At 35.9% G+C, this 27636-nt stretch overlaps 1 protein-coding gene across 1 annotated transcript in view; it reads right to left on the bottom strand.

Moving 5' to 3' along the window:
• Spt5 (Transcription elongation factor subunit Spt5) overlaps nt 1-27636 on the bottom strand; it is a 428434-nt gene that overhangs the window by 143040 nt on the left and 257758 nt on the right. The window contains 2 exon segments of the mRNA XM_090408290.1: nt 4630-4699; nt 16413-16510. Of these exon segments, the coding sequence (XP_090264416.1) occupies nt 4630-4699; nt 16413-16510 (168 nt within the window).

Genomic DNA, 27636 nt, shown 5'->3' with positions numbered 1-27636 from the left:
AAACCATCTTCCTGTATTTCCTTCAATTCTAATTGCTGACTTACAACTCAAATAAAGACTATGTATGGCTTGATATAATGCCTCATTCACACCACATAGCTGTAGCGTTTTGAATAGCTTCTCTCTTTGCACCTTGTCATATTCCTTTTCCAGATCTACAAAACTTAAATACAGATCATTGTTATATTCCCATGATTTCTCAACTATTCGTTGTAAAGTGAAAATCTGATCCTGACAGCCTCTGTATGTCCTGAATCCAGCATGTTCTTTACCAAGCTTCCCTTCCACAATCCTTCTCGACTGTTTCTCAAGTATACTTGTGTAAATTTTATCAGAAAAACTCAGCAGAGAAATTCTCTGTAATTCTCACATTCAGTTTTATTTCCCTTTTTATATATGGGTACTATGAGAGCTCTACTCCAGTCATCCAGAATTCATCCCTCTGTCCAGGCATTCTGAACTATGGAGTGCAGCCATTGATCGAATATCATCTACTCCTGCTGCCTTGCCACATTTCAGGCTTTTGATGGCTTTTCCTACTTCAAGTATGGATATGTATTCTTAACTGCATGCTTGGTCAGTGTTTTTTTACCACTGTGCTGTAAATGATTATTTCATTAAAATTTTTTCAAAATAATTACTGCATACTTCAAGGCTATCGTTTTCTCCAGTTTTCATGTCACCTTTATCATCTCTAACTTCTTTTACAGCACCCTTTCCTCCATTTCTGAATTTCTTCAACAACCTCCAGCATATTTTGCCACTTTCTTGATATTTATTTTCTATGTTCTTCCCATGACTTTTGTTTAGCTAGTTTTACACAGTGTTTAGCTTTCTTACATTTGTCTCTGTTTTCTCTAAGAGCACAAGCTGACTTATTTGCCAGGAACTTTTGATATGCTTTCTTTTTTTCCTTCACTGCCTCTTTAACTTCCTGTGTCCACCATGGGGTTCTGATTTTTCTATCCTTGCAGACAACCTCACCTCTCTGGATGAATCAATCAACGTTTTCTTCAGGGATTGAATCGCTAAGGTTTGGTTACTGTTCTTAAACTCTTTCATTTTTTCTTGAATAATGTTTTGTATTTCAGTCTACAGTTCATCTGAGAGCTGCTCAACTTTTATTCGCTTTAAAACTTTCTTACATGTTCTTTTTTTCAATATTTCAATTTTCTTCTGCTCAAGACTAAATGGTGATCACTTCCAATTTCAAATCCACTGTACACTCTGGTGTTCTGCATCAGGGCAAAAACATCACTATCGACAATAACATAGTCAATGAGAGTTTTCTTATTCCTTGCCTCTTCTCTCCATGTGAATTTGTGCACATTTTTATGTTGGAACATGGTATTAGTAACAACCAATCGATGTCCTGAGCAGAAATCCAACAGGTATTTGCTATTATTATTATTATCTTTGTTCTTTTCTCCAAATTTTCCTAAAAGTATGTTTGACAATCATTTCCTACTTTGCTATTTAGATCCCGAACAAGGACCAACTTTTCCTTTATCATTGTGTCAGTTGCTTTCTCTAAAGCCTCAAAAAATTCCTCTACTTCTACTTTAGTAGAATCTTCTTTGGGAACATAGGCACAAATAAGTCTCATTGTCCAGTTCCCCATTCTGATATTTGCCCACATCACATTAGCCTTCAATTTAGTGTTGAATACTATGGCTACTCTTTGTTTTCCTTGATTTTCATTGCTTGAATAAAACATTTTGCATTTATTGATCAAAAAGATCTCACCAGTTTTTGTCTTTTTTGTTTCAGTCACTGCTGTTATGTCGATCTGATACTTATCCAATTCCCCAGCTAGCTCCATTTCTTTGCCATTCAGGCTTTTTATGTTGTTAGTACTAATCTTGAACTCTGGTGATGTTGAGTTGGGGTGTGTTTTTGAATTTGTTCCAGTAGCTGACTTTTGATGGTTCACCCTGGTTCCCAGGCGAAAACAACGAGGGACTTGTTTAACCGAGTGAAGCGCCAGTGGCATGAAATTCTGTCATGTTGTACCATCATTTTATATTTTGGTTTAAGCCAATAATAATACAATTTGGTTGGCTAAATCTCAAAGTACCAGCCCATCTTTGTTTGTTCAGTATCTAGGTAGATACCTAACAGGGTGCACAATGAGAAGGTGAGGATTGGACATTAGGTCAGAAGCCCTGGTCGGTTCTCTGCATTCCTTTAAAGGCTATGTGGAGGTCTCCTCTGAGTTATCAACATCCACTTCAAAAATTTTTTTATTTATTGTGTTTCTATATTTTTTTGTTTTTTAATTATTGTCTTAGGGTCAAGTTTTTTGGTTGTATTTATTAATTTCTTGCATTCTGATTTGATGGGCATCATAACTTTAGCTTTTACTAGTCTATGATCACTTCCTGTTCTGAACTGATTTATGACTGATACGTCATGTATTATGTATTTCCTGTTGCAGAGGATATAGTCTATTTCATTTATGGCTTCATCATTTGGACTTCATATCCATTTTGGGTGTTTCTTAAAGAATGTGTTATGAAATTCTTCTTTATATAACTATATGTAGGTATACTTGCTATTTCTTCCTCTACTCCTTAACTGTTCAAAATGCTTCAGAAAATGTAAAGTACATTGTTTGTAATTAAACCTGCCATATACAACTTTGCAAAATTTGCAATTTACAGTGAAAGACAAGACTTTAACATTACCAAATGATTTACTGTCTTCACCAAATTTTTTTTAATGCACTTTTTTTTCCCAACAATTCCAAAACAATGTGTGTAGTATACACTGATAACGTAAGTCACAAAATAAAATTTTGATGCAAAATGCCCAAATTAAATTTAAAATATACCAGAAGTAAACAAATGTCCATTTTTAACAAGCTAAGAGATGTTACTTGGGTACAGACATTGCCACCTGGTGAATATATGGTAAACTAGAGGTGGTTTACCAGGTGAGAAAATTTAATGCAAATGTAGTTACTGAGGATTCTAATGTATGATGTAATTTTTGCAAGATATTTTTGTCAGGAGTACTAGGACAAGCATATTTCTTATGATATATCTTGTGAGGCAGTCAAAGTGAATGCACCTATCATGACACAGATTCTGTGTTAATGCTAGAAATACAGATTCTGTGTCATCACACACACACACACACACACACACACACACACACACACACACACACACACACACACACACACACACACACACACACAGAATCTGTTCAATGCTAGAAATTCGTATTCCAGCTAAGATCCATCAGAGAAGATGAATATTCGGGGGCTCAAGGCATCAATGAGCTGAGTCTACAGCTTCACAAAACAAAATCACATATCCACTACCGTTATTGACACTAATATCGTCCAAAAACTACCTGAAGATTAGGAACAACTTTGAAAGGGATAAATGCACCTTGTTAGTATGTTTTAATATCTAAATGTTGATTTTTTTGATTAAGATATTTTGAAATTTTTATGTAAAATTTATAATTTCCTACTTTATTAAGCTGTCATCCTAAAAAATGGTATAATAAATCAAGTACCAGATCTAAATTGACTTTACTGTCCTCATAATACACTGGCAATGCTTAAAATGGCATCACTTCAAAACTTGAAAGCTTATGGTGTAGGTTTTTAGATGTTTTCAGGCCTCATTATTTTATCTCTGGGATTCACCTTTCAAATTACAAATGCATTTTTATATATATGAGGGGAGGTCTAGAAAGTTCTGATAAACACCTAGAACAAAAATGATATTAGATCAACTGATATAACCACAAGAAAGAACATAATGGATATAAAAATATAAGAACATAAGTAACCTTCATAACTCTGCTACTAGCATGATCTTTCTTGTTGCTTTAATATCATTTCCTATGGTACATGTTTATCAGAACTTTCCAGATCTCCTCCTTGTAGGTATGTACTGTACACAGCTGAATATGGTAATACTTTTATGCTTGTTTCTTGGAGTTAAATGTTAAATCTATGTCACTCCAGACTTTCTGGGAATTATCAAGAAAGGTTGGCCTCACAATCCTGCCACCCACCCTCACACATATACTTAAAAGTATGAAAATGTGTAAAAAAGTTTTCCCCAAGTTGTTAGGAAACATATTTCTTCTTTCTTATAAACCACCTGCTTACACAGCATTAATGTTTTAATAGGCTTTTACATCCTCATGCATGGGTTGTTATTCAAATCTTGAAAAAAGACAAAGACTGCTACAATGTACGTATTGCAAAAATGAATAGATGGAAAAGAGATGAAAAGCAAAACATGTGGCAATTTACACAGACTATCTTAGCCAACAAATGATATGACTGGATGGTCTGACACAATGGTAGTGCATTCTGCCCTAACAATATCTGATGATGGGTTAGAATCAGCTGTGGCATAGATGTTTGTATTTCTGATTTCTGTTTTACTTCTATGCATTTTCAAGTAGCATCTAGCATGTGCAAAAATTATAATTTTCTTTAAAAAGTAAAATGTCTTGCTTAGAATTCATAATGAATAAGATTATCTTAATATTATTTAAAAAAAAAACTTTACAAGTGATCAATCACTTTATATCAGTTTTGCTCAATATATTGGATTAACTTATCAATTTATAAAGTTCTGTCTTTTGGCAATGTCTTACCTTTCCATGCATATTCAAGATCTGGAAGTTTTCTTTTTCTAGTCGTACAATGACACCAACAGTCTGAGGACTATAAAAGAAATTAAATTAAAAATACTATAATTAAAACTATGTATTTCTTATCTGAACTTGTACTTTTAAATATTCAACTCAATGTACAATGCCTAAGCAAGAAAATGAAAAACTAATTCTCTCAAAGAAACTGCATAGATAACTATCTGTTCAGTGCATTATAATAATACAATGAATGGATTAATTAAAAATGCATATCACACAAGTACAGCATTAGAGGAAGAAAGGATGGCAAATGTCATATGAAGCAGCAGAGCACAGCATATTGCACGGTCTTTAAACAAACCTAAGCATGGTTATATTCTGTTATTCTTTCTAGATTTCCTATGTTCAGCAATTACTTAATTCCGATCAAGGTGCACAAGAAACATTTGCCCTGCAGTTTCTTGCTGAGACTGAACTGGATGACGACAGGCCATGAAACATGTTCTGGATTGACGAAGGTCACTTCCATTTGGAGAGTGCTATGAATATGAACAACAACAAACCTACACATCGTGCGACAGATTCCTTCATTGAAAGTTCACTGTTTGGTGTGGCTTTACAGCAGAATTCATTATCAGACCATTCTTTTTTAAGGAGCTCGGTCCCACTGTCTCATTTCCTGCACTGTTAATGGCCAGCAATATGCATCTCTCTTAGCCAATCAGGTAATTCCAACATTTCAACAGTTTTTATGCAGGATGGTGCCCCTCCTCACATTGCCACCTCTGTCAAACAGTTGCTTCAGACACATTTTACTGAGGTCAGAATCATCAACTGCTGTTTTCATACAACGTAGCCAGCACACTTGCCAGATCAAAGCCCCTATGACTTTTGGCTGTGGAGACATCTTAAAGACACTGTCTATCGCAGACACATAGCCAACTTAATGGACCTCAAGATCAGTGTTACATGTCATATCCACAACATTTTGAGTGAAACTCTGTGGTTGAGCATGCAATTTTAGCATGTTACCAACAACGGAGGCATCATCATCTATTGCATCATCACCCACAGAAAAAGCCAATCTCCTGGCCAATCACTTTGCTTCCAATGCATGCATAATTGACAATGGTAAATGTTCCCCAACCATTCCAGATGCCCAACATACAATGCTCACTATATCCTTTAGCCAGAAAGAGATCAGAAAAATACTGTCCAAATTAAACACATAAAAGTCTAATGATCCTGATGGCATTCATCCAATTGTCCTGAAAGTTTGTGCACCAGAACTCGCTCCTATCCTATGTCGCCTGTATATACTCTCTTATTCCATTGATATCTATCCTACAACCTGGAAATTGGCCTACACACAACCCATTCCCAAGAAGGGTTACAAGTCACTGCCGTCCAACTACCGTCCTATCTTGCTTACCTCAGTCCTGTCTAAAGTAATGTAAAAAATCATCAATTCCCAACTCCTACACTACTTTGAAGGAACCCACCTAATAAATGACTGCCAGTATGGATTCTGTTGCTGACATTCAAAAGGAGATTTGTTCGCATATGAAACCCAATTCTGAATAAATGTCATGGAGAAGTTTGGAAAATCTCAAGTGGTTGCACTTGATATCTCTAAGGCATCTGACTGGGTCTGGCACGAGGGCTTACTAAGCAAGTTGCTATTCTATAGTTGGATTGCCAGCTTTCTGTCTGGAGACAAGCACTATGTGTGGTGGTGGATGGTTCCTTATCCTCTCACTATTCAACTAATGCTGAGATTCCACAAGGTTCTGTCCTCTCATCAACCCTCTTCCTGCTATATATCAATGACCTACTTCAGCTGACCTCCAACCCAATACAGTTTTTCAGATGACAGCACATTGCACTTCTCCCTTTCATTTGATAAACCTTACTATACACCACTCATCTCAACCTACAGAACATCAACCACCACTGCCCTCAATTCTGATCACCAAGCCATCCTCTAATGGGGGTTCAGATAACCTCATAAATTTCAATGCTAATTAAACCCAGTTCTGTCTTATTTCCCATAAAAAAAAAACCATTTTCTCCCAGTATTATTTTTGACAACACCCAAATTTCCAGACAATCTGAGATTTCTCTTCTAGGAATTACCCTGACATCAAGCCTCTCCTGTCATAAACACATCACAACCACTGCACCCTCAGCTTCTAAAAAACTAGGATTTCTCTTTCATTCAAGATGTTACTTCACCCCTGAACAGCTGTTTTCTATACAAATCACAAATCTGTCCAGCTATTGAATATTGCTCTCACATATGGGGTGGGGCCACCAAAAGCTCCCTCAAAATGCTTGACTCAATACAGAGGAGAGCAATTAGACTTATTAATGACCCATCTCTTATCAACTCACTCCTCCCACTTTTGCACAGATGATTGGTCTCTGCAATATGTGTATTCTACAAATATTTCCATGGAAAATATTCATCTGAAAAAAAAAAAAAGCATCAATAATTCCCCCACTTAGTACTAAGCTCGTCAGAACACGTGCAGTTGCTGCTCAGCATCCATTAACAGTGCACCTTGAAACCCACAGAACAAGTTTTTTTCCTCCTCCTTCATCCCTGCAACTGCTGTACTGTGGAATAGTCTTCCCCAAGGAATACAATATACAATCATTTAAATCATATGTGAACAAGTACCTCCTTTCCCAACCCACTACCCATACAAGGTACTATTGTACTATAGGTTGATCAACCAACCTCTCATGTATGAGCTCAAAAGTAAAGACATATCAAACATGCTGTTATGTAACCATACAATGCACAGTGTGATCTACATTTTACGATGTTTTGAATTACCCACTATGGTTTATTTATTTATTTATGCTTATGGCTACATGAAACTGGTAAGTGTACAATCACAATTTCCAGCAACAAATGATGAAAATCTTAACATATAAAAGTTCATTACATAAAAGACACAACCAGCTTTCTAAGTCTTTCCTTTTTTTTTTTTCTTTAAATAAAGCAAAAGTAACTTGTCATAATCAAGCCAGGGGCAATTATCGTCCCACTGTAACAAGTATGACAGGGCTGCATGTTCTCACAACGCTTCACAACATAAATGTAGCTGTATCCTAGGTTTAATTAGAGAGTAGTTGTGTCTTGTGTGAGAAAACTTGATCCATTAGAGGGGGGGGCCCCATTTCACATTACATCATCATCTTCTAACATGAGGAGGAGTTCTGTTGATACCATGACGAGGACTATGGTATGGTATCAACATGAGGAGGAGTTCTGTTGATACCATGACGAGGACTATGAGAGTGACTACAAGAATAACGTCTTCGTGGTGAGACGGGACCGTGATCTTCTGTTTCCTCCATAACCACTGCTACACCAACTACAGGTCAAGGCCAGGCTGGAAAGCCAATTCAAGGCCTCATCCGTCACTTTGTGGATGTCCTGTAGGTAGGCCACCACCATGAAATTGGCACCTTGGGCAGTCATACACAATATGAGTAATAGCCTGAGCCATGGGAGAACAATCACAACAAGGGTGATCACAACCCCCATTTATGTAGAAGGTAGCCACATCTGCCCTGAATAGTTCTGATCCTGTTTATTGATGACCAAATCTTCCTAGGAAGATCAAAACCAGACTGCAGAGCACAGGGATCTTCTACCAGGAAGCCGGGTGGGGTGGGGTGGGGGTTGAGACAGCCTTCCTGTGCCCCCCCCCCCCCCCCCCCCATCACCAGTAGTGTTGCCTTGTTGTACATTGTTGGTGCTTCAGACAAAACAAGCCCCAGAGATGTCTCAAACAAGGTCCAAAGGTTTCCACTCCTGGACTACTCACAATTATGATGAATACCGACTATGGTATTGCAGTATCATGCATCATCCTAGTGGCATCTTTTAGAACTATTGGTTTCTGTAGAAAATAAAATTCCATTGCTGCACACATCATAATGTTAAATATTAAATTGTTCCACTGAGTAGTTACCCAGTTACAGCCTTTCGAAATGTGAACTTTAATTATAATCACCCTGCATATGAATCACTGAAAAAAAATTCTCACTTATGAAAAAGATTCATTTTCTATTTCACTTTAAATTCTCTCCTTATTTAAGCTTGGTTCTTCAAGAAATGTGCCAAGGCTGTTTAAAAAGAAAACCAAGCATATTGCAATTGGCTTTCATTGAGTTCTCTTTCTTTATTGTTATTTTAGATTTAGGATTCTGGATTACCTACAGTCCTGTTTAAAGTTGACTCTTAGAGAGAAAGGTTCCGTGGGTAGAATATGAGCCTTCCATATGCTTGGGATTTTTAGACCATCATTATTGTTCAGATTGGGGTGGTTGATAAGAATCTCACAGGCTTCCTTAAATTTGCATTCATACCATGTTTTGGGGTGATGTAAACAACTGGTGCTTTTCCAGTCAATTCTATATAAAGTGTTCAGGACACGATCAGAAAATCAGATTTCTGATCATGCCATTACCAGGACTCTTGTTGTGTTTTACCATTCTATTGCTTTTTTCTACCTCTCCTCTTAAAATGTCCATATCATACTCATTACCTGGTGGTGATATCTGCTTCGATTCTCAAGTCAGTTTCCCAACAGTGTCTAAATCTAGTTTTTCTTCATATAACTCGCTACAGTATCTTGTCCATCGCTGTACAACTTTTTTCTTTACTCATCAATACTTTGCCTTTTTCATCTTTAATTGTGGTCAGTTTTGGCTGCCACCTTCTATTAATGGTTCTCATCATTTTGTATACCTCCCTAGTTTTATGCTCTCCATAGTGCTGTTCTATATTATTGCACTGGACTTCTAACCATTTCATCTAATCCATTCTGACTGCTTTTTTCACCTCTTTACACTTTCTATTTGTTCTGACGTATCCCTTCTTATCTTCAACATTCTTTTCTCCTGTACTAACTTCAGCATTTCTTGTTTAATCCACATCTTGATCTTCTCTTCTTCTGGTACTGTTTCTTCAACTGCATCTTCTATCGCCTTCATTACTACTTTCACTCTTAGATTTGTATTTTTTCTTTGTCCACACTTTTAAATTTCTCTTCTAACACTGTTCTGTACCTTTTTCCTATTTCTACTTCACTTATTCTTGCTGTATCTCTTCGTTTCTGATGATGGGGGTTTATATTTTTCTTTTTAATTTCAACTTGATGTTTGCAATCACTAAACTATAATCTGAGTCTATTCGCTCCTTGAAAAGTTGGACACTGCTGTACTGATCTTATCCATCTTCTTTTAATCGTAATCATATCAATCATGTTCTTGGTTTTCCCATCATTTGATCGCCACATCCATTTTCTATAGCGCTTTTGTTGGAATCTTGTGTTACAGATCATAATCTCGTGGTCCACAGCAAATGCTAACATTTTTTCACCTCGTTCATTTTTTTCTCCAAAACCATATTTTCCCATGAAGCTTTCCCAACCAGACACAGGAAGTTAAAGAGACAGTGAAGGAAAAGAAGAAAGCATATGAAAAGTTCCTGCCAAATAAGTCAGCTTGTGCTCTTAGAGAATACAGAGACAAATGTAAGAAAGTGAAACACTGTGTAAAACTAGCTAAACAAAAGTCATGGGAGGACTTTGGCAAGAACACAGAAAATAAATATCAAGAAGGTGGTAAGATATTCTGGAAGTTGTTGAAGAAGCTTAGAAATGGAGGAAAGAGTGCTGTAAAAGGAGTTAGAGATGATAAAGGTGACATGAAAATGGAAGAAAAGATATCCTTGAAGTATGCAGTAATTACTTTGAAAAACTGCTAAATGAAACAAGCAGTGATGACGGCACAGTGATAAAAAACACTGACCAGGCATGCAGTCAGGAATACATATCCCTACTTGAAGTAGAAAAAGCCATCAAAGGCTTGAAATGTGGAAATGCAGAAGAAGTAGATGATATTCGACCAGAAATGCTGAAGTATGGTGGTATAAAAGTCTTACAGTGGCTGCACTGCATAGTTCAGAAAGCCTGCACAGAAGGACGAATTCTCAATGATTGGAGTAGAGCTCTAATAGTACCCATATATAAAAAGGGAAATAAAACTAATTTTACAGAGAATTACAGAGGTATTTCCCTACTGAGTGTTCCTGGCAAGATCTATGCAAGTATACTTGAGGAATGGTTGAGAAGAATTGTGGAAGAAAAGCTGGGTGAAGAACAAGCTAGATTCCGGACAAATAGAGGCTGTCAGGATCAGATCTTCACTTTACGACAAATAGTTGAGAAAGCATGGGAATATAACAAAGATCTGTATTTAAGTTTTGTCAATCTGGAAAAAGCATATGACAAGGTGCCAAGAGAGAAGCTATTCAATACGCTACAGTTATATGGTGTGAATGGGGCATTATATCAAGCAATACTTAGTCTTTATTTGAGTTGTAAGTCAGCAGTTAGAATTGAAGGAAGTACAGGAAGATGGTTTAATGTTAAATCTGGTGCGAGACAAGGATGTACATCATCCCCTCTGTTGTTCATTACCTATATGGATCACATTATGAAGGAAAGTGGTATTAAACATGATATCAGAATTGAAGATGTTAATGTCAGCTCTTTGCTTTATGCAGACAATGCTATACTCCTAATAAATCTGCTACAAGTTTGCAAGATTCCCTGACTAAACTGAATAGCTGTTGTAATAGATATGGTATGAAGGTCAGCATTAAAAAGACAATGAAAATGAGTAGAATTGTTGAAAATGTCAACTGTGTTGTGAATGGGGAACCTGTAGAACAAGAAAAACATTTGAGCTACTTAGGCACGATTTTTATTGAAGATGGCAAATTAAATATGGAAATAGACAACAGAAACAACAAAGCTGGTATGGTAGACAGTCAACTGAATAAATTCATATGGAATAAGAGAGAAATTAGTCAGAACACTAAATTAGCTGCACACAAGACAGTGTTCAAACCAGTTTTAACTTATGGATCTGAGAGCTGGGTCAGAAGTAAAACACTTGACCAAAGACTAGAGACCGCATATATGAGAGTCCTGAGAAAGATTAGAGGCATGAACAGGTGGCATCAATGGAAATATCATATTAAAAATGAGGATATTAGGAAAGAACTTGACATTGTCAGCATCCAGGAATGCATTAGCAGAGCTAATCTCAGGTGGTATGGTCACTTAAACAGAATGGGCGAGGAAAGATTAGCAAAACAAGTGTTCTCTGCCAGGTTGGTAGCAAAACGACCCAGAGGAAAACCGAGATATAGGTGGATTGATACAGTACAAAGTGCCTTAGACGATAGAAATATAAGATCTGTTAATGTTGGAGTCTTGACAAGTAACAGACTGATTTGGAGGAAAATTGTACATAGGAAATTAGTAATGATGTAAATTTTTCATGTAGTACTATCATATCCTGTACATCCCTTGAGGGTACATGTCAGGAATTTGATGATGATGCTTTGGTATTGTTTCTATTGTCTCTGTCAGATCTTTGTATAATAAGTGAATATCCTCATCTGTGCTGTCAGATGTCATCATCATCATCATCATCAAATTCCTGCCATGTACCCTCAAGGGGTGTACAGGATATGACAGTACTACATGAAAAAATTAAATCATTACTAACTTCCTATCTACAATTTTCCTCCAAATCAGTCTGTTACTTGTCAAGACTCCAACATTATCAGATCTCATATTTCTATCGTCTAAGGCACTTTGTACCGTATCAATCCACCTATATCTTGGTCTTCCTCTGGGTCGTTTTCCTGCCAACCTGGCAGAGAACACTTGTTTTGCTAATCTTTCCTCTCCCATTCTATTTAAGTGACCATACCATCTGAGATTAGCTCTGCTAACGCATTCCTGGATGCTGACAATGTCAAGTTCTTTCCTAATATCCTCATTTTTAATATGATATTGCCATTGATGCCATCTGTTCACGCCTCTAATCTTTCTCAGGACTCTCATATCTGCGGTCTGTAGTCTTTGGTCAAGTGTTTTACTTCTGACCCAGCTCTCAGATCCATAAGTTAAAATTGGTTTGAACACAGTCTTGTATACAGCTAATTTAGTGTTCCGACTAATTTCTTTCTTATTCCATATGAATTTATTCAATTGACTTCCCACGATACCAGCTTTGCTAATTCTGTTGTCTATTTCTATATTTAGTTTACCATCTTCAGTAAAAATTGTGCCTAAGTAGCTGAAATGTTTTACTTGTTCCACAGGTTCTCCATTCACAACACAGTTGACATTTTCAATGATTCTGCCTATTTTCATTGTCTTTGTCTTTTTATTGCTGACCTTCATACCATATCTATTACAACAGCTATTCAATTTAGTCAGAGAATCTTGCAGACTTGTAGCGGATTTATTTAGAAGTATAACATCATCCGCATAAAACAAAGAGCTGACATTAACATCTCCAATTTTGATATCAGGTTTAATACCGCTTTCCTTCATAATGTGATCCATATGGATAATGAATAATAGAGGGGATAATGTACATCCTTGTCTCACACCAGATTTAACATTAAATCATCTTCCTGTACTTCCTTCAATTCTAACTGCTGACTTACAAATCAAATAAAGACTACATATTGCTTGATATAATGCTCCATTGACACCATATAACTGCAGCGTATTGAATAGCTTCTCTCTTGGCACCTTGTCATATGCCTTTTCCAAATCGACAAAACTTAAATACAGATCTTTGTTATATTCCCATGCTTTCTCGACTATTTGTCGTAAAGTGAAGATCTGATCCTGACAGCCTCTATTTGCCCTGAATCCAGCTTGTTCTTCACCAAGCTTTTCTTCCACAATTCTTCTCAACCGTTTCTCAAGTATACTTGCATAGATCTTGCCAGGAACACTCAGTAGGGAAATACCTCTGTAATTCTCACATTCAGTTTTATTTCCCTTTTTATATATGGGTACTATGAGAGCTCTACTCCAATCATCGGGAATTCGTCCCTCTGTCCAGGCTTTCTGAACTATGCAGTGCAGCCACTGTAAGACTCTTATACCGCCATACTTCAGCATTTCTGGTCGAATATCATCTACTCCTGCTGCCTTTCCACATTTCAAGCCTTTGATGGCTTTTTCTACTTCAAGTATGGATATGTATTCCTGACTGCATGCCTGGTCAGTGTTTTTTATCACTGTGCCGTCATCACTGCTTGTTTCATTTAGCAGTTTTTCAAAGTAATTACTCCATACTTCAAGGATATCTTTTTCTCCTGTTTTCATTTTACCTTTATCATCTCTAATTCCTTTTACAGCACTCTTTCCTCCATTCCTAAGCTTCTTCAACAACCTCCAGAATATTTTGCCACCTTCTTGATATTTATTTTCTATATTCTTGCCAAAGTCCTCCGATGACTTTTGTTTAGCTAGTTTTACACACTGTTTAGCTTTCTTACATTTGTCTCTGTATTCTGTAAGAGTAAAAGCTGACTTATTTGCCAGGAACTTTTGATATGCTTTCTTCTTTTCCTTCACTGCCTCTTTAACTTCCTGTGTCCACCAGGGAGTTCTGATTTTTTTATCTTTGCACACAACCTCACCACATGCCTCTCTAGCAGAATCAATCAATGTTTCCTTCAGAGTTTGCCAATGAATCTCCAAGGTTTGATTCCTGTTCTCAAACTCTTTCATTTTCTTTTCAATAATATTTGTGTATTTTAGTCTACAGTTTACATCTGATAGCTGCTCAACTTTTATTCGCTTTAAAACTTTCTTACATGTTATTCTTTTCAATATGAAATTCAATTTTATCCTGCTCAAGACTAAATAGTGATCACTTCCAATTTCAAATCCTCTGTACACTCTGGTGTCCTGCACCAGGGAGAAAACATCACTATCAACAATAACATAGTCAATGAGACTTTTCTTATTCCTAGCCTCTTCTCTCCATGTGAATTTGTGCACATTTTTATGTTGGAACATGGTGTTAGTAATAACCAGTCCATGTCCTGAGCAGAAATCCAACAGATATTTGCCATTATTATTAGCTTTGCTCTTTTCTCCAAATTTTCCCAAAATATTTTTGTATGTCTCACAATCATTTCCTACTCTACTATTTAGATCCCCAACAAGGACCAACTTTTCCTTTTTCATTGTGTCAGTTGCTTTTTCTAAAGCCTCAAAAAATTCCTCCACTTCTACCTTAGTAGAACCTTCTGTGGGACCATAGGCACAAATAAGTCTCATTGTCCAGTTCCCCATTCTCATATTTGCCCACATTACTCTACTTGAGACTGACTGCCATTCAAGAAGATTAGCCTCGTATTTTGTGTTGAATACTATGGCTACTCCTTCTTTTCCTTGAGTGTTATTGCCTGAATATAACATTTTGTATTTATTGCTCAGAAAGATCTCACCAGTTTTGGTCTTTTTTGTTTCAGTCACTCCTATTATGTCAATCTGGTACTTATCTAATTCCTCAGCTAGCTCCATTTCTTTGCCATTCAGGCTTCTTACGTTGATAGTACCGATCTTTAACTCTGGTGATGTTGAGTTGGGGTTTGTTTTCAGATTTGTTCCAGTAGCTGACTTTTCGCTGTTCGCCCTGGTTCCCTGGCGAAAACAACGGGGGCCTTGTTTAACCGGGCGACGCCCCAGCCGGCATGAAATTTTGTCATGTTTTACCATCATTTTTTATTTTGGTTTAACCAATAAGAATACAATTTGGTCGGCTAAATCCCAAATTGCCAGCCCATCCTCGTTCGTTCAGTATCAAAGTAGATACCCAACAGGGTGCACCACGAGAAGGTGAGGATTGGACATTAGGTCAGAAGCCCTGGTCGGTTCTCCGCATTCCTTTAAAGGCTATGTGGAGGTCTCCTCTCAGTTATACAGCTTTGACCCTTAAGCACCCCGCTGTCAGATGTGGGGGTAATATATCTGGACTATTGATATATTAAATGGTTTTGCTTGAAATCTTGCTACTAGTCAATGATTTGTTCATTGACTAGTTTGTATCCTAATAGTGCTTCTCTAGCTCTTTTGTTAAGAAGGAAGCCAACTCCTGCTTTGTGCTTGGTGTCATGTCCTGACAATATGACATTGCATCCATTTATCTCTCCTGATGATATCCATCACATCTCTGCCACTCCTAATATATCACACCAATATCTCTTCATTTCCTCGCAAAGTAGTTCTAGTTGTCCTGATGTCCAAAGTGTCCGTACATTCCATGTTCCTATTGAAAGTATATACAGTTATACAAATTTGACCCTTAAGCACCCCGTGATGGTATCAAGGTGGATGAATTGGTTATTTAGAGTTATGCTAAGGTAGTTAAGTGTTCACTGACTGGTCATATGTTTAGTGAGTGGAAAAATCTGACTTTCACAAATGGGAGAATCCTGCCACACCACATCAGACTGGATAAATTACCTTCCGTTGAAAAGACTTTATTATATATTGCTTGTATCACAGATGATATGCAAACCCTGGTCATTCCAACCAAAGGGCACGTTATCCAGCACATGCACTATTTAAAGCACTTTCAACAAACACTGAAAATCAACTCCAAATTCAATCTATAACCTAAACATTTACGATTAGAAGATGGACTTAAATAAACTTTTCCATCATTTGGATCAATCTCTAGCTTTAAAAAAAAAGATCTTAATAAGTGCATTTAAAAATCAGCTTTAATCATATATGCAATAAAAATCTCAGCCCAATATCCAAGGAAACATTCAACTGAATCTAACCTAAAATTTATTCATCGTTACTTCAATAAAATTTCAAAGTTATGTAAATATGCAATCTTTGAAATATAATTAATTCGCTACTTACTCTAGCTGAACAAGATCACCCCACTGGAACTGGCCAAGGGAATCTACACCTGTAGCCATGTCGGAACAAAGCTGTAAATCTCTCGGAAGAACTCTTAACTGAAATAACAACCAACTATCTTTAGACATATTCAGCCATTACAAGTAACTTCTTAAACATAACACACATAATGTTGAAATATGTATTAGACACCCTCATTCAGAATGAAACACACTAATGTGTATTCCTGTGGGTATGTGTGGTCCACAGGAGCCAAACACACACACACACACACACACACACACACATTATTATTATTATGTGATACCTCCAAGGAGTCCAGGGACTCATCACAAGAGAATGTTCCACTCCACACAACCCACCATCTCCACTACTTAGCTCTTCATCTACAACAAAGCAGCATTATTCAATCATAAACATCATTATCGACCCATAATATTTTTTGTTTGTAAACTGCATGTGTTACCTGACTGATCTGTATGTACATGAGATTAAAAATCCTGCTACCTCCATTTGAGATCGGCTAACTCATCTTCAATTGAAAAAGCATACCCGTTAAATCTAATCCTCCTTCCCCCTCACTGGATGTTTTTGAGTTTATTTAGAAGAAGAGGTTACCTGCTTCTTGCTTAACACCCAACTCAGAAGATCAGAGTATATCTCTTAGTTTGGCATCTCTTCCTTGTTCATAATGATTTTCTGGTGTGTGTGTGTGTGTGTGTGTGTGTGTGTGTGTGTGTGTGTGTGTGTGTGTGTGTGTGTGTAAGTAAGAGCCTCTGTAATGCATTTGGAAGAACAATAGAACACTGCACCTTTTGATCAAAAAAAGACATAAGTTTGATTCTCATTGTAATCAGAGGAATCTTTATTCACTATCTACCAATAATTGTCCAGATACTCCTGTTATTTGAAGTTATAGAACATTCCAGGTTTGTTAATAACATAAAAACGGGTGTACAGATAGTAGGAAGCAGTATTCCATCGTAGCAGTTGATTACAGGTAGTATGGCAACATGACATCAACTTGGTGACTTCAAGAGAGAGGTGTCATCGTGGGCTGTCACACCGGTGGCATGTCCATATGTGCCATTGTCGCTCAACTGGAACATCGAAAATCAAAAGTTGGCGATGTAATCAACAAATGGAGATGTTCTGGCATTCACTAGCACAGGAAAACACTCAGTGTGGCTGCTGAAAATGACTGACAGGGACAGGAGGGTATTAAAATGGGTGGCACGCAAAAACCGGATTCAACTGCCACAGACCATCCATGATGAATTCCAGAGCACCAGCAATACTATGGTGAGCACTAATACTCTACGTAAAGAACTCCATTTACTTGGTTTCCACGGAAGAGCAGTGGCACACAAGCCGAACATCACAACGACAACAAACAAGGTGGCTCGTCTGGCCTGGTGCAAAGAGCATGTGAAAATATAAACATTAGTTGCAATAAATATATGCCTAGCATTCATAAATATGTCTTCAAACCACATGGGTAGCTATACAATATAGTACTACTGTGCTAGTAGTATCATGCTGTAATTGGAGAACACAGGTTTTTTTTTTTTTTTATTTATTTATTTTTTTTAAATGTAGCTTCCACTCATGAAAGGCTTCTATAAGCCTATAATACATGGGCAAGCTAAGAATTTTTTTTTTTTGATTAATTTAATATTATTTGTGTATTTTTTCATTTATTTTTACATAGTCTGGAAACCCTGCTCTAAAGTACCAAACACAAAACTTTTTCAAGCCACTTCAACAGTCTCAACGTCAGGTGATGAAATTTATCTCCAATCTAAAGACAATCATAAACATCCATGCCTGCAGTGGGATTCAAACCCACAGCCTGCTGGTTGGAGAGCATATATGCTAACTATTCAGACGACCAGGCTGGCTTTGTACTTTGTTCTCAGTTTGTTAATAATTTTAGGAAGCAGCAGAGATCATACAAAATGGAACTGAAGCAGTTGTTAATATTGCTAACCAATAGCAGCTTGAGGGCTCTACAGCTGATGTTGCTGATCTGCTCCAATCATACCATGGAGAGCTCACAAAAGACCTCCTTGAAGTGGTAAAATATGAGGAAGCTAAGGAAGAAGATTCAATAGCTGAAACTCCTCTTTGTTCTTCACTCTCAAGGGACTTGACAAAGCTTTTCAACACAGAAAAAGCAACTGAGATTTCGGAATCACAAGATTCAAATTCGAGCACACTAGAAACATTACTAAGATTTAAAAAATGCTTGCACACATGATCATGAAATTTATAAAGAAAAGAGAAGACTGTCTCGGAAACAAATGACTCACATAATTTGCTTGATTTTAAAGGCTGTTTTCATAAATAATTCACTGTTTTGTTGACCTTTATTTAACATTACTATGATCAAATTCCTGTTGAGAACATAACCTGTTTTTAACATTACAGCAATGGGAAATAAATTCATTAACTACCTCTGTGTGTGTGTGTGTGAGAGAGATCAGATAGTGTACGAAATATTATGAAAGTCCAATACATTTAATGTAGTTAATATTTTATGATTAGTTTCTGAGCAATCCATTTTTATCAACTGATTACTATTGGTTGGTTCTCTGATGTGATCAAATCTTACATCCTGATCTTAGCAAGCACCCATAACTACATTCAACATAGTAATTAAATACCTGAAAAATCTGGTATGAGTCTTCAAGAATCTTGAAGACGTACCATATTTATTGAAGAGAATAACATCATCTGCATAAAGTAAAGAAATAAAATTATGTCTGATTTTTCATTTTTAATACCACTTTCTAATGGCAGAGACCATGCCACTTACCTTTATTCTTGACAGGATCTTCAAAAGAATGGTACTGGTACTAATCAGAAAGTTCATAGAAGTTTTAAGATAAAATTAAAAGACCAACTCCCACAAACCAGTCAATTTTAAGAAGCAAAGAAATTATTCAAGTCTGTTTCCAATATCTATGATTCAAATCAATGAAAGCATATATGATTATCATAGCCACCATAAGAAAATGTGATAACCAGATATTCGGAGAATATGGAAGGTGGGACATAATTTCCTAACAAAGGCTGGTATGGCTGTCCTACATTTGCACTATATCAAGTTATGTATCAAACTATATCATGGTCCTGAAGGAACACAATGTCATTCTGGTTTTATTTATGCAGAACATCCTAAACTCACTTCTGTGGTGGTAATAAGACATTCTCCCCCATGATCATATGATAAAAGCTCATAATGAATAATACCAACTATATTCCACAGATGCATAGCAGGCAGTTCACCTTCTAACGCAAATTTTTGGGCCACTTTTTTTTTTTTTTACTGTACATATTTTGCTGGTTACTTGCAAAGCATTTGTGATTAGTCTGAGTTATGTTTACTTCATGAATAGAAATATCTGTAACTGGAATAGCCTTATTTTCATTACTTTTTCACTATTTTACAGAACAGTATTTCATGCTTAGCAAGTATTATCTTTATCTGACTCAATTACATTTCTTCTGAAGTGCATCAACAAATATCAGAAAAGAAGATATGACAAAAATGTGCAAATCATTAAAAAAGTTCTACAGAAATGATGCAGAAGAAATTTTTCAGTAGATAACTACAGGGAGAACAAGTGTTCGATCTTGGAAAGTGAATGAGACTGTGGAAAGGCAGGAGCCAAGACCAGATTTTTTCGCTTGGAGAGTGGTGAGTGAGTGAAATAGTTTACCAGAATGTGTTATCACTGCTTTATCAATGAACCAGTTCAAGGAAAGGTATGGTAGGTACAGAGTGTCTTTGCCATCCATGAAGCAGTCCATCTAAAAATTCACAGCTTGTTTTTTAGAGTTTCCTAAGATGAAAGAATAAAATTGAAAGTAATAGAATATGTCCTTCATACTTCAATAACAGTAATAACATGCTCTAAAGTAGATGCAAATGGAATAATATTTCTTCTTCTTTTGTTAAATTTCACCCAGCAAAAGATTGTAGACATATAGTGCATAGGTGGAATGGATGGGTTAAGAATTAGATAATCTGGAATGTGATCAAACATGGAACTTTTTCAAGCCACATCAAACAACTTGCAATAAGAAAGGTGGTGATTTCACAATGAGTGATCACTTATATGCCACTTAGGGTCATTCACAAACATCAATCAATGTCTGCAGTGAAATGGATTTAAGTATCAGCAAACTGATAAACATTTCTTGTAATACAAGTTAACCTATGGACATTCCATAATGAGACATAATTTTGATTTCTGGAATAGCATATTCTATGAAAATTGAGCTTTAAGTTCTTTCATGAAATATATGCATTCATCAGAGAAGGAACTGATCGATTTTCACTTACCAAAAACAGGAGTAACTGAATCAATACACTTACCTCTGCTTATTTTGTCTTTAGAATTCAGTATTTCCCAACATGGAGCGTATGCCCCACATGGGAAAATTTGAATATTGGATTGATTAGAAAATAATTGGATTGATTGGGGGATTAGAAACTGATGTTGTATTCATCACCTCATCACTGATATAGTCAAAAAATCACCATTGTCGACAATAAATTATCGATGTTGCAACCCTGACTTTCCAAGAAAAAAAGCTGGCAACACTAGTACAGCAGTGAACATAAATACAGGTAGTCATCGACTTACAACCTATGGGCTTTATGACTGATCGACTTATGACTGCATCTCGCACCACGTTTCAGTATGAACTACTGTAACAGATTTTCTACTACACTCGCACGCCCTATCCGTGTGGTCCCTGTAGCCCCGAAGCCTAGTGGGAACAGTTGTGTGTGTGTAGCATCAGCCCACTGCCCAGTAATGTGTGTTTGCTGCGATTCATGCGTCTCAATCTCTGTTTGCATACATATTACATTCACTATTTTAGGTTCAGTTATAATTTGTGTTACAATTAGCATTTTTTTAAAACCCCTAAATATGTCAACCAAGAGGAAAGTGCCTTTGTCTACTCCTAGACGTGTCAATAAAGCAAGAAAGGCCATTGATTTAGACACAAAATTGAAAGTGATCAAGTAGCATGAAGAAGGAAAGAAGTTGAACGTGATCACATGTGATTTTAAGTTATCTCTTTCTACAGTGTTGACGATTCTGAAAGACAAAGAAAGGATTTGTGAAGTTGTTAAAGGTTTGGCACCCATGCGAGCAACAGTGATAACGAAACAACATACAGGGCCCATCCATGAAATGGAAAAATTATTGTTTCTTTGGATGGAAGATTAGATACAGAAGAGAACACTCTTAAGCCTTCTTACAGTGCAGTCGAAGGCTAGAAGTCTCTTTCAGATGCCTGAGGAACATGCCAGAAAAGATTACACTCAGACATTTATAGCAAGTACAAGATGGTTCAAAAGATTCAAAAGAAGATTCAACCTTCATAGGGTTTGAGTCACTGGAGAATCAGCAAGTGCGGATGTGGAAGGAGCTCAAGAGTTTGTTAAAAGTCTGGATGAAATAATTACGGAAGGAGGGTATCAACCAGAGCAGCTTTTCAACAAGGATGAAACTGGATTGTTGTGGAAAAGGATGCCAGAACGCACTTACATTCACCAAGAAGCCAAAAGCATGCCTGGTTTTAAGGCACTTAAAGATAGGCTGACTTTGCTCTTTGGCGGGAACATCGCAGGTTTTAAACTGAAGCCTTTTTTAATTTATCATTCTGAAAATCCCCGTGCGTTCAAGAATGTAAACAAGCACACTCTGCCTGTATACTTCTGTTCAAACTGAAAAGCCTTGATGACTCAAACATTGTTTTTTTTTTGAAGACTGGTTTCTAAATTGATTTGTACCTCAAGTTCGTGAATATTGTTTCGAGAAAGAAATTCCTTTCAAAATTGTATTAATCTTAGATACTGCACCTGGCCATCCATCTCACCTAGACCACCTCCATCCAGATGTAAAAGTTTTTTATTTGCTGCCAAATACAACTCCACTCATTCGGTCTATGGACCAAGGGGCGATTGCCACATTTAAGGCGCACTATCTTCAAACCGCTTTCACCTAAGCTATAGCTGCAACAGATGCCGACCGAGAACTATCTTTGCGAGAATTTTGGAAACAGTACGATATTTATAAATGCATCAAAAATATTGCAGCAGCATGGGAGGCTGTGACAAAGAAATGCATGAATGGAATCTGGATAAACTGTGTCCAGTGTTTTGTTAATGATGAATTTGATAGTGAACATGAACTTGAAATGGTTACAGAAACACTGACAAATGGATTTTCTTTAGACATTGAAGTGGAAGATGTTGAGGAGCTGCTAGAGCAAGAATCTAGAGAACTTATGAATGAAGAACTTATTGCTTTGGAAGAAGAAAAAATGGCTGAAGAAGAAAGGAATGGAAGAAGAGAAAAATGAAGATGAGGAAGAACCAAAAAGAAAATTCACCACTAGAGGATTATCTGAAGGTTTTTCTCTACTAAATAAACTTCTTACATATTTTAAGGAAATGGACCCAAACATCGAACGATTTGCAGGAATTGAACAAATGGAATAAGATGCTTTTCGGCCATACCGTGAAATTTATGAGCAGAAAAGGAAACAAACAATTCAGACAAAAAATCAACATGTTTATGAGAAAAACAACTCCCACTACATCAAGTGGCAGCACTGATGACCCGCAGCCGAGCACGAGTGGTCAGTAAAATATTTCTTATCTATTTTCTACATATGTTTTGTTTAGTTCTTTAAGATAAAATATTTTTTAAGTTTTATGCAGTATTTGATATTATTTTTGTAAATAGCAAACCAATTGTGTTGTACACAGTGTCTGATTTACCTAAACTGGTCCGACTTATGTCCAGATCGCTTTATGACATGGTCGTAAGTCAACGACTACCTGTACTTGACAGCCTAAGTATTTTAAGGTTGTATCATAGCATCTGTCACTTCTGAAAAGTAAATAGTGCCAATTTAACTTAGTGCAGTTTTTGTTGTAGAAACAACGAGGCAGGTTTGTTTAATTTGTTTATGTATTGTCAATGTTTTTTATGATAGCAGGCATTTCTTTATGCAACATTTTTACATGTTGTTAGTTTTCTGGTTACTCAAAATTTGCGCTACTATCAATTTAAATAAAATAAACACTTTGCCACAATTGTATTAGGTTCATTTGACAGTTGAAAACATAATCTCTCATATTTTGTTGTTTCTTTTTCTTTGCTTGTGACATTAGACTTTTAAAATTTTACTTTATTAGTTTAACTTTTTATTTATTATATGTGTTTGTAGTAGTATAAATACATGTTATACCCCATTAAATTTCTTGTATAATCCACACATGCATACAGCACACTTTATAAACCTATTTTTTTCCTTTCAGTTGCTAACCTCATGCATAAAATGAGTAGTGCAAGCAAGAAAAAAAGTTCGACAGTATTCAGATGAGTATTTGAAGTTCAGTTTCATACTTGCAGCTCAGGATGAATGGTCACCATTCTGTCTATTACGTGAACACTGTTTGACCAACAAATCAATGAAAAAAGGTTGTCTCGAAGCACATTTGAAGGCGAAACATGGCACTTATGTGAATTATGATTTGAACCAATTTAAGTCTCTAAAAGAGAAGTTTGAGAAAAGATCAAAAATAGATTCATTGTTCTCTGTACATACTGTTACCCAAAATCATACTCTTGAAGCTAGTTATGAAATTCCTTTGCTCAGAGCTAAATCAGGAAAAAATCATACTACAGGGCATTTTTTAAATTTAATTAAATTAAATTAATTAATTAAGCAAGCAATATCAACTTTTCTCAAAACAGTTCTGGAGAAAGATGACAAAGATGTCAAAGGAATGCCACTGAGCAATAACACTGTTAGCAAAAGAATAAATGAGATGGCTAAATAAGTGGAAACACAACTTGTTGAAAAGTTGAGATCAAAGAAATTCTCAATACAGATGAATGAATCAACTGTAAGAGACAATGAGGCTGTATTGATGGCCTATGTAAGATATTGATATATATAGTAAACTCAAAAATTATTTAGATGAAGCTCAAATATCAATGAAAAATATTACATCTTGTGCTACAGATGGTGGTCCTGTTATGATGGGCAAGAAATGTGGCTGTTTAAAATTACCGTATTCTTTGATAGATAACACGTGCGTTATCTATACAAAAAAAGGCTAAATTCATTAAAAATGAACATGCGCGGTATACATTTGAAAGGTATGAGAGGTAAATCAAGTGTAATAACAAAATTAAGGCAGAAGTATTACTTAATATTTATTGAGCATTACACTATTCAAATCCCAAAAATTCTTCATCAAACTCAATATTGAAAGAATCAATTGCATTAAAAATTTTCTTTGATATTTCTTCAGCTTCATAATCAATGACGGCCAATTTGGAATATTACTTACAATTGTTTTAACTTCTGCTGTCATGTGTGCCCTACATGAATCCAACACTAACAAAGACTTTGGGTTGAAAATTGCCATTTTTCTCTTTTGCCACACATTCTCCAACCAAAATTTCATAACCTCAAAATTTATCCAATCTTTATCATTAGCAGTAACAATAATATCTTTGGAATCACAACCTTTCATTACAGTCTTTCTTTTGAAAATTGTTTCTCTTCAACAATTTTCTTGTAACTTCAACTAATTACAAGAGAACGATGCAACCCACGCAAGTTATCTTTCGGGTCACACAAAAAGTCATAGTAATGTCACAGTGCTCTCCAATAATGTGAAAATTGTAAAATTTTGAATTTAAAAAATCAACCACTGCTACTAGCAACACACGTGCTTTTAAAGAATTCCTCTGTCCTCTGTCTGTACTTCCTAACTCTATCACTAGTTGGCACATGAGCATTATCTATATAGCAAAAGGAGTAATGAAAATGTTGGGGGGTACGCATTATACATTAGGTGCGCATTATCTATCCAGAAATACAGTAATGAAGGATGACAATCCTGAAATGTTGCTTGTGCATTGTGTTATTCACAGAGAAAATTTAGTTTCCAAAAAACTTTCACCTGTTCTAAATGTGATATTGAATTCAGTTATAAAATATATCAACACTATCAAAGCTAATGTCAAATGTGAGCATCTCTTCAAACAATTTTGGATAAACTGCTGACCATGTAAGACTACTGCTTCACGCCCAGATGAGATGGCTGTCACAGGTAAATTACCTGAGAAGAATCATGGAACTATTTGATATTCTTAGTGAGTTAGGAAGTACACTATTCAAATAGTGTACTTCCTAACAAAGACTTTGGGATCAATGCTAGTGACAAACTTGAAATGAAACTCCTACAAACAGTTGATGGTCAAGCATTTGTGAGTTATTTGACAGATATCTTTGAATGGCTGAATATGTTAAATAAACAACTGCAGAGAGAAAATAAGACCCTTGTTGATGCAAAGGCTAAGATATTTGGTTTCTGCATTTCTACAATTATGTCAAAAGAATGTTTCAGCCAAAAAATTTGACCAATTTTATTGGCTAAATAAGTGTGAGGTAATTGATGCTGCTGTACTTGTTACTGCAGATCACCTGAGCAAAATGACCTGTGATTTAAATGACTGATTTTCTGATTTAAAAAAAATCGATTTTCCATCTTGGATATTCATCCAATGCTAGTGGACTTTGTTGTGGTCATGCAGTATCAAGAAAAACTCTCAGAAATGCAAAATGACGAATCTATTAGAACTTTATTCAACATAAAAGGAAAAGTGGCATGGCTATGTGATGAGACAGAAAGGAACATCCAAATTCAAATAGTTTTGCAAGAAAATTATGTTGCCCTTCCTGTTGTCAGATTTAGATGAATGTGACTTTAGTACTGTAAATGACTGGTTACTGAAAAAAAGAAATCATCTGGATATCACAAACCGTGGGAATTTGAGATTGAAATTGACTAAATTAGAACCTTAAATAAAAACTCTTTGCAGCAGACATCAAGCTCAAGGATCACATTAACTTGGATTTTATTTTCCCAAGTTGAGTTCAATTTATGTTTTATACTATACACAAAGTGTAATATAAAATTTATATTAATTGAAGAAAGTCAAATTAAAAACAGTTTTACCTATGTTCCTTTTTTATTTGAAGTACTTATTTATATTATACTTTTTCAGAACTTGGTTGACTATTATGCTAAAGGAGGCATCAAAATCTTTGAGGTGTTGAGGCAAGACATGATCCAAAAAAGGTTGGGAACTAATGCTTTAGATGATATTATTGTGGTGTCATTTTGGAGATATATGTTTATGGGAGGGTAACTAGATCAGAGGAGTTCTTGATCATCATGAAATTCCTGACATATACTCTCAAGGATGTACAGAATTTTATGATAGTACCACATGAAAAGTTACATCATTACTAACTTCCTATCAACAATTTTTCTCCAGATTAGCCTGTTATCTGTCAACATTGCAATATTATCAGATCTTATATTTCTGTCTTCTAAGACACTTTTTGCTGTATCAATCCACCTACATCATGGTCTTCATCTGGGTCTTTTTCTTGCCATCATGGCAAAGAACACTTCTTTAGCTAATCTTTCCTCAGAACTCTAATATATCTGTGGTCTCTAGTCTTTGATCCAGAATTTTATTTCTAACTCAGCTCTCAGAACCATAAGTTAAAATTGGTTTGAACACTGCCTTGTATATATACAGCTAGTTCAGTGTTTTGACTAATTAGCTCTTTTATTCCACAAAAATTTATTCAGTTGACTTCCTACCATACTAGCTTTGCTAATTCTGTTGTCTATTTCAAAATTAATTTGCCATCTTCATTAAAAAAAAAAAAAAAGTGTGCCTAAATAGATGAAATGTTTTACTTGTTCTATAGGTTCTCCATTCAGGATGCAGGTAATGTTTTCAATGCTTCTGCCTATTTTCTTTTGTCTCTGTTTTTAATGTTGATTTTTATGCCAAATTTATTACACAAGTTATTGAAGTTGATCAGGGAATCCTGCAGACTTGTCCTGAATTTATTCAAGAGCATAACATCATCTGCATAAAGTAAAGAGCTGAGATTAACATCTCCAATTTTAATATTAGGTTTAATACCACTTCCCTTCATAATGTGATCAATATAGATGATAAATAATAGAGGAGATAATATACACCTCCGTCCCACACTTTTTTTTTTTTTTTTTTTTTTTTTTTTTTTTTTTTTTTTAAATATTGAGCCCATATGCAAGAGATTGGTTGATCAATGCATAATACATTAGTAC

This window comes from Typopeltis vanoorti, chromosome 18 (assembly GCF_054136105.1).
Source record: "Typopeltis vanoorti isolate ZY-2024b chromosome 18, IOZ_Tvanoo_1.0, whole genome shotgun sequence".
Classification (NCBI taxonomy): domain Eukaryota; kingdom Metazoa; phylum Arthropoda; class Arachnida; order Uropygi; family Thelyphonidae; genus Typopeltis; species Typopeltis vanoorti.
This window is presented reverse-complemented; position numbering and strand designations above follow the sequence as displayed.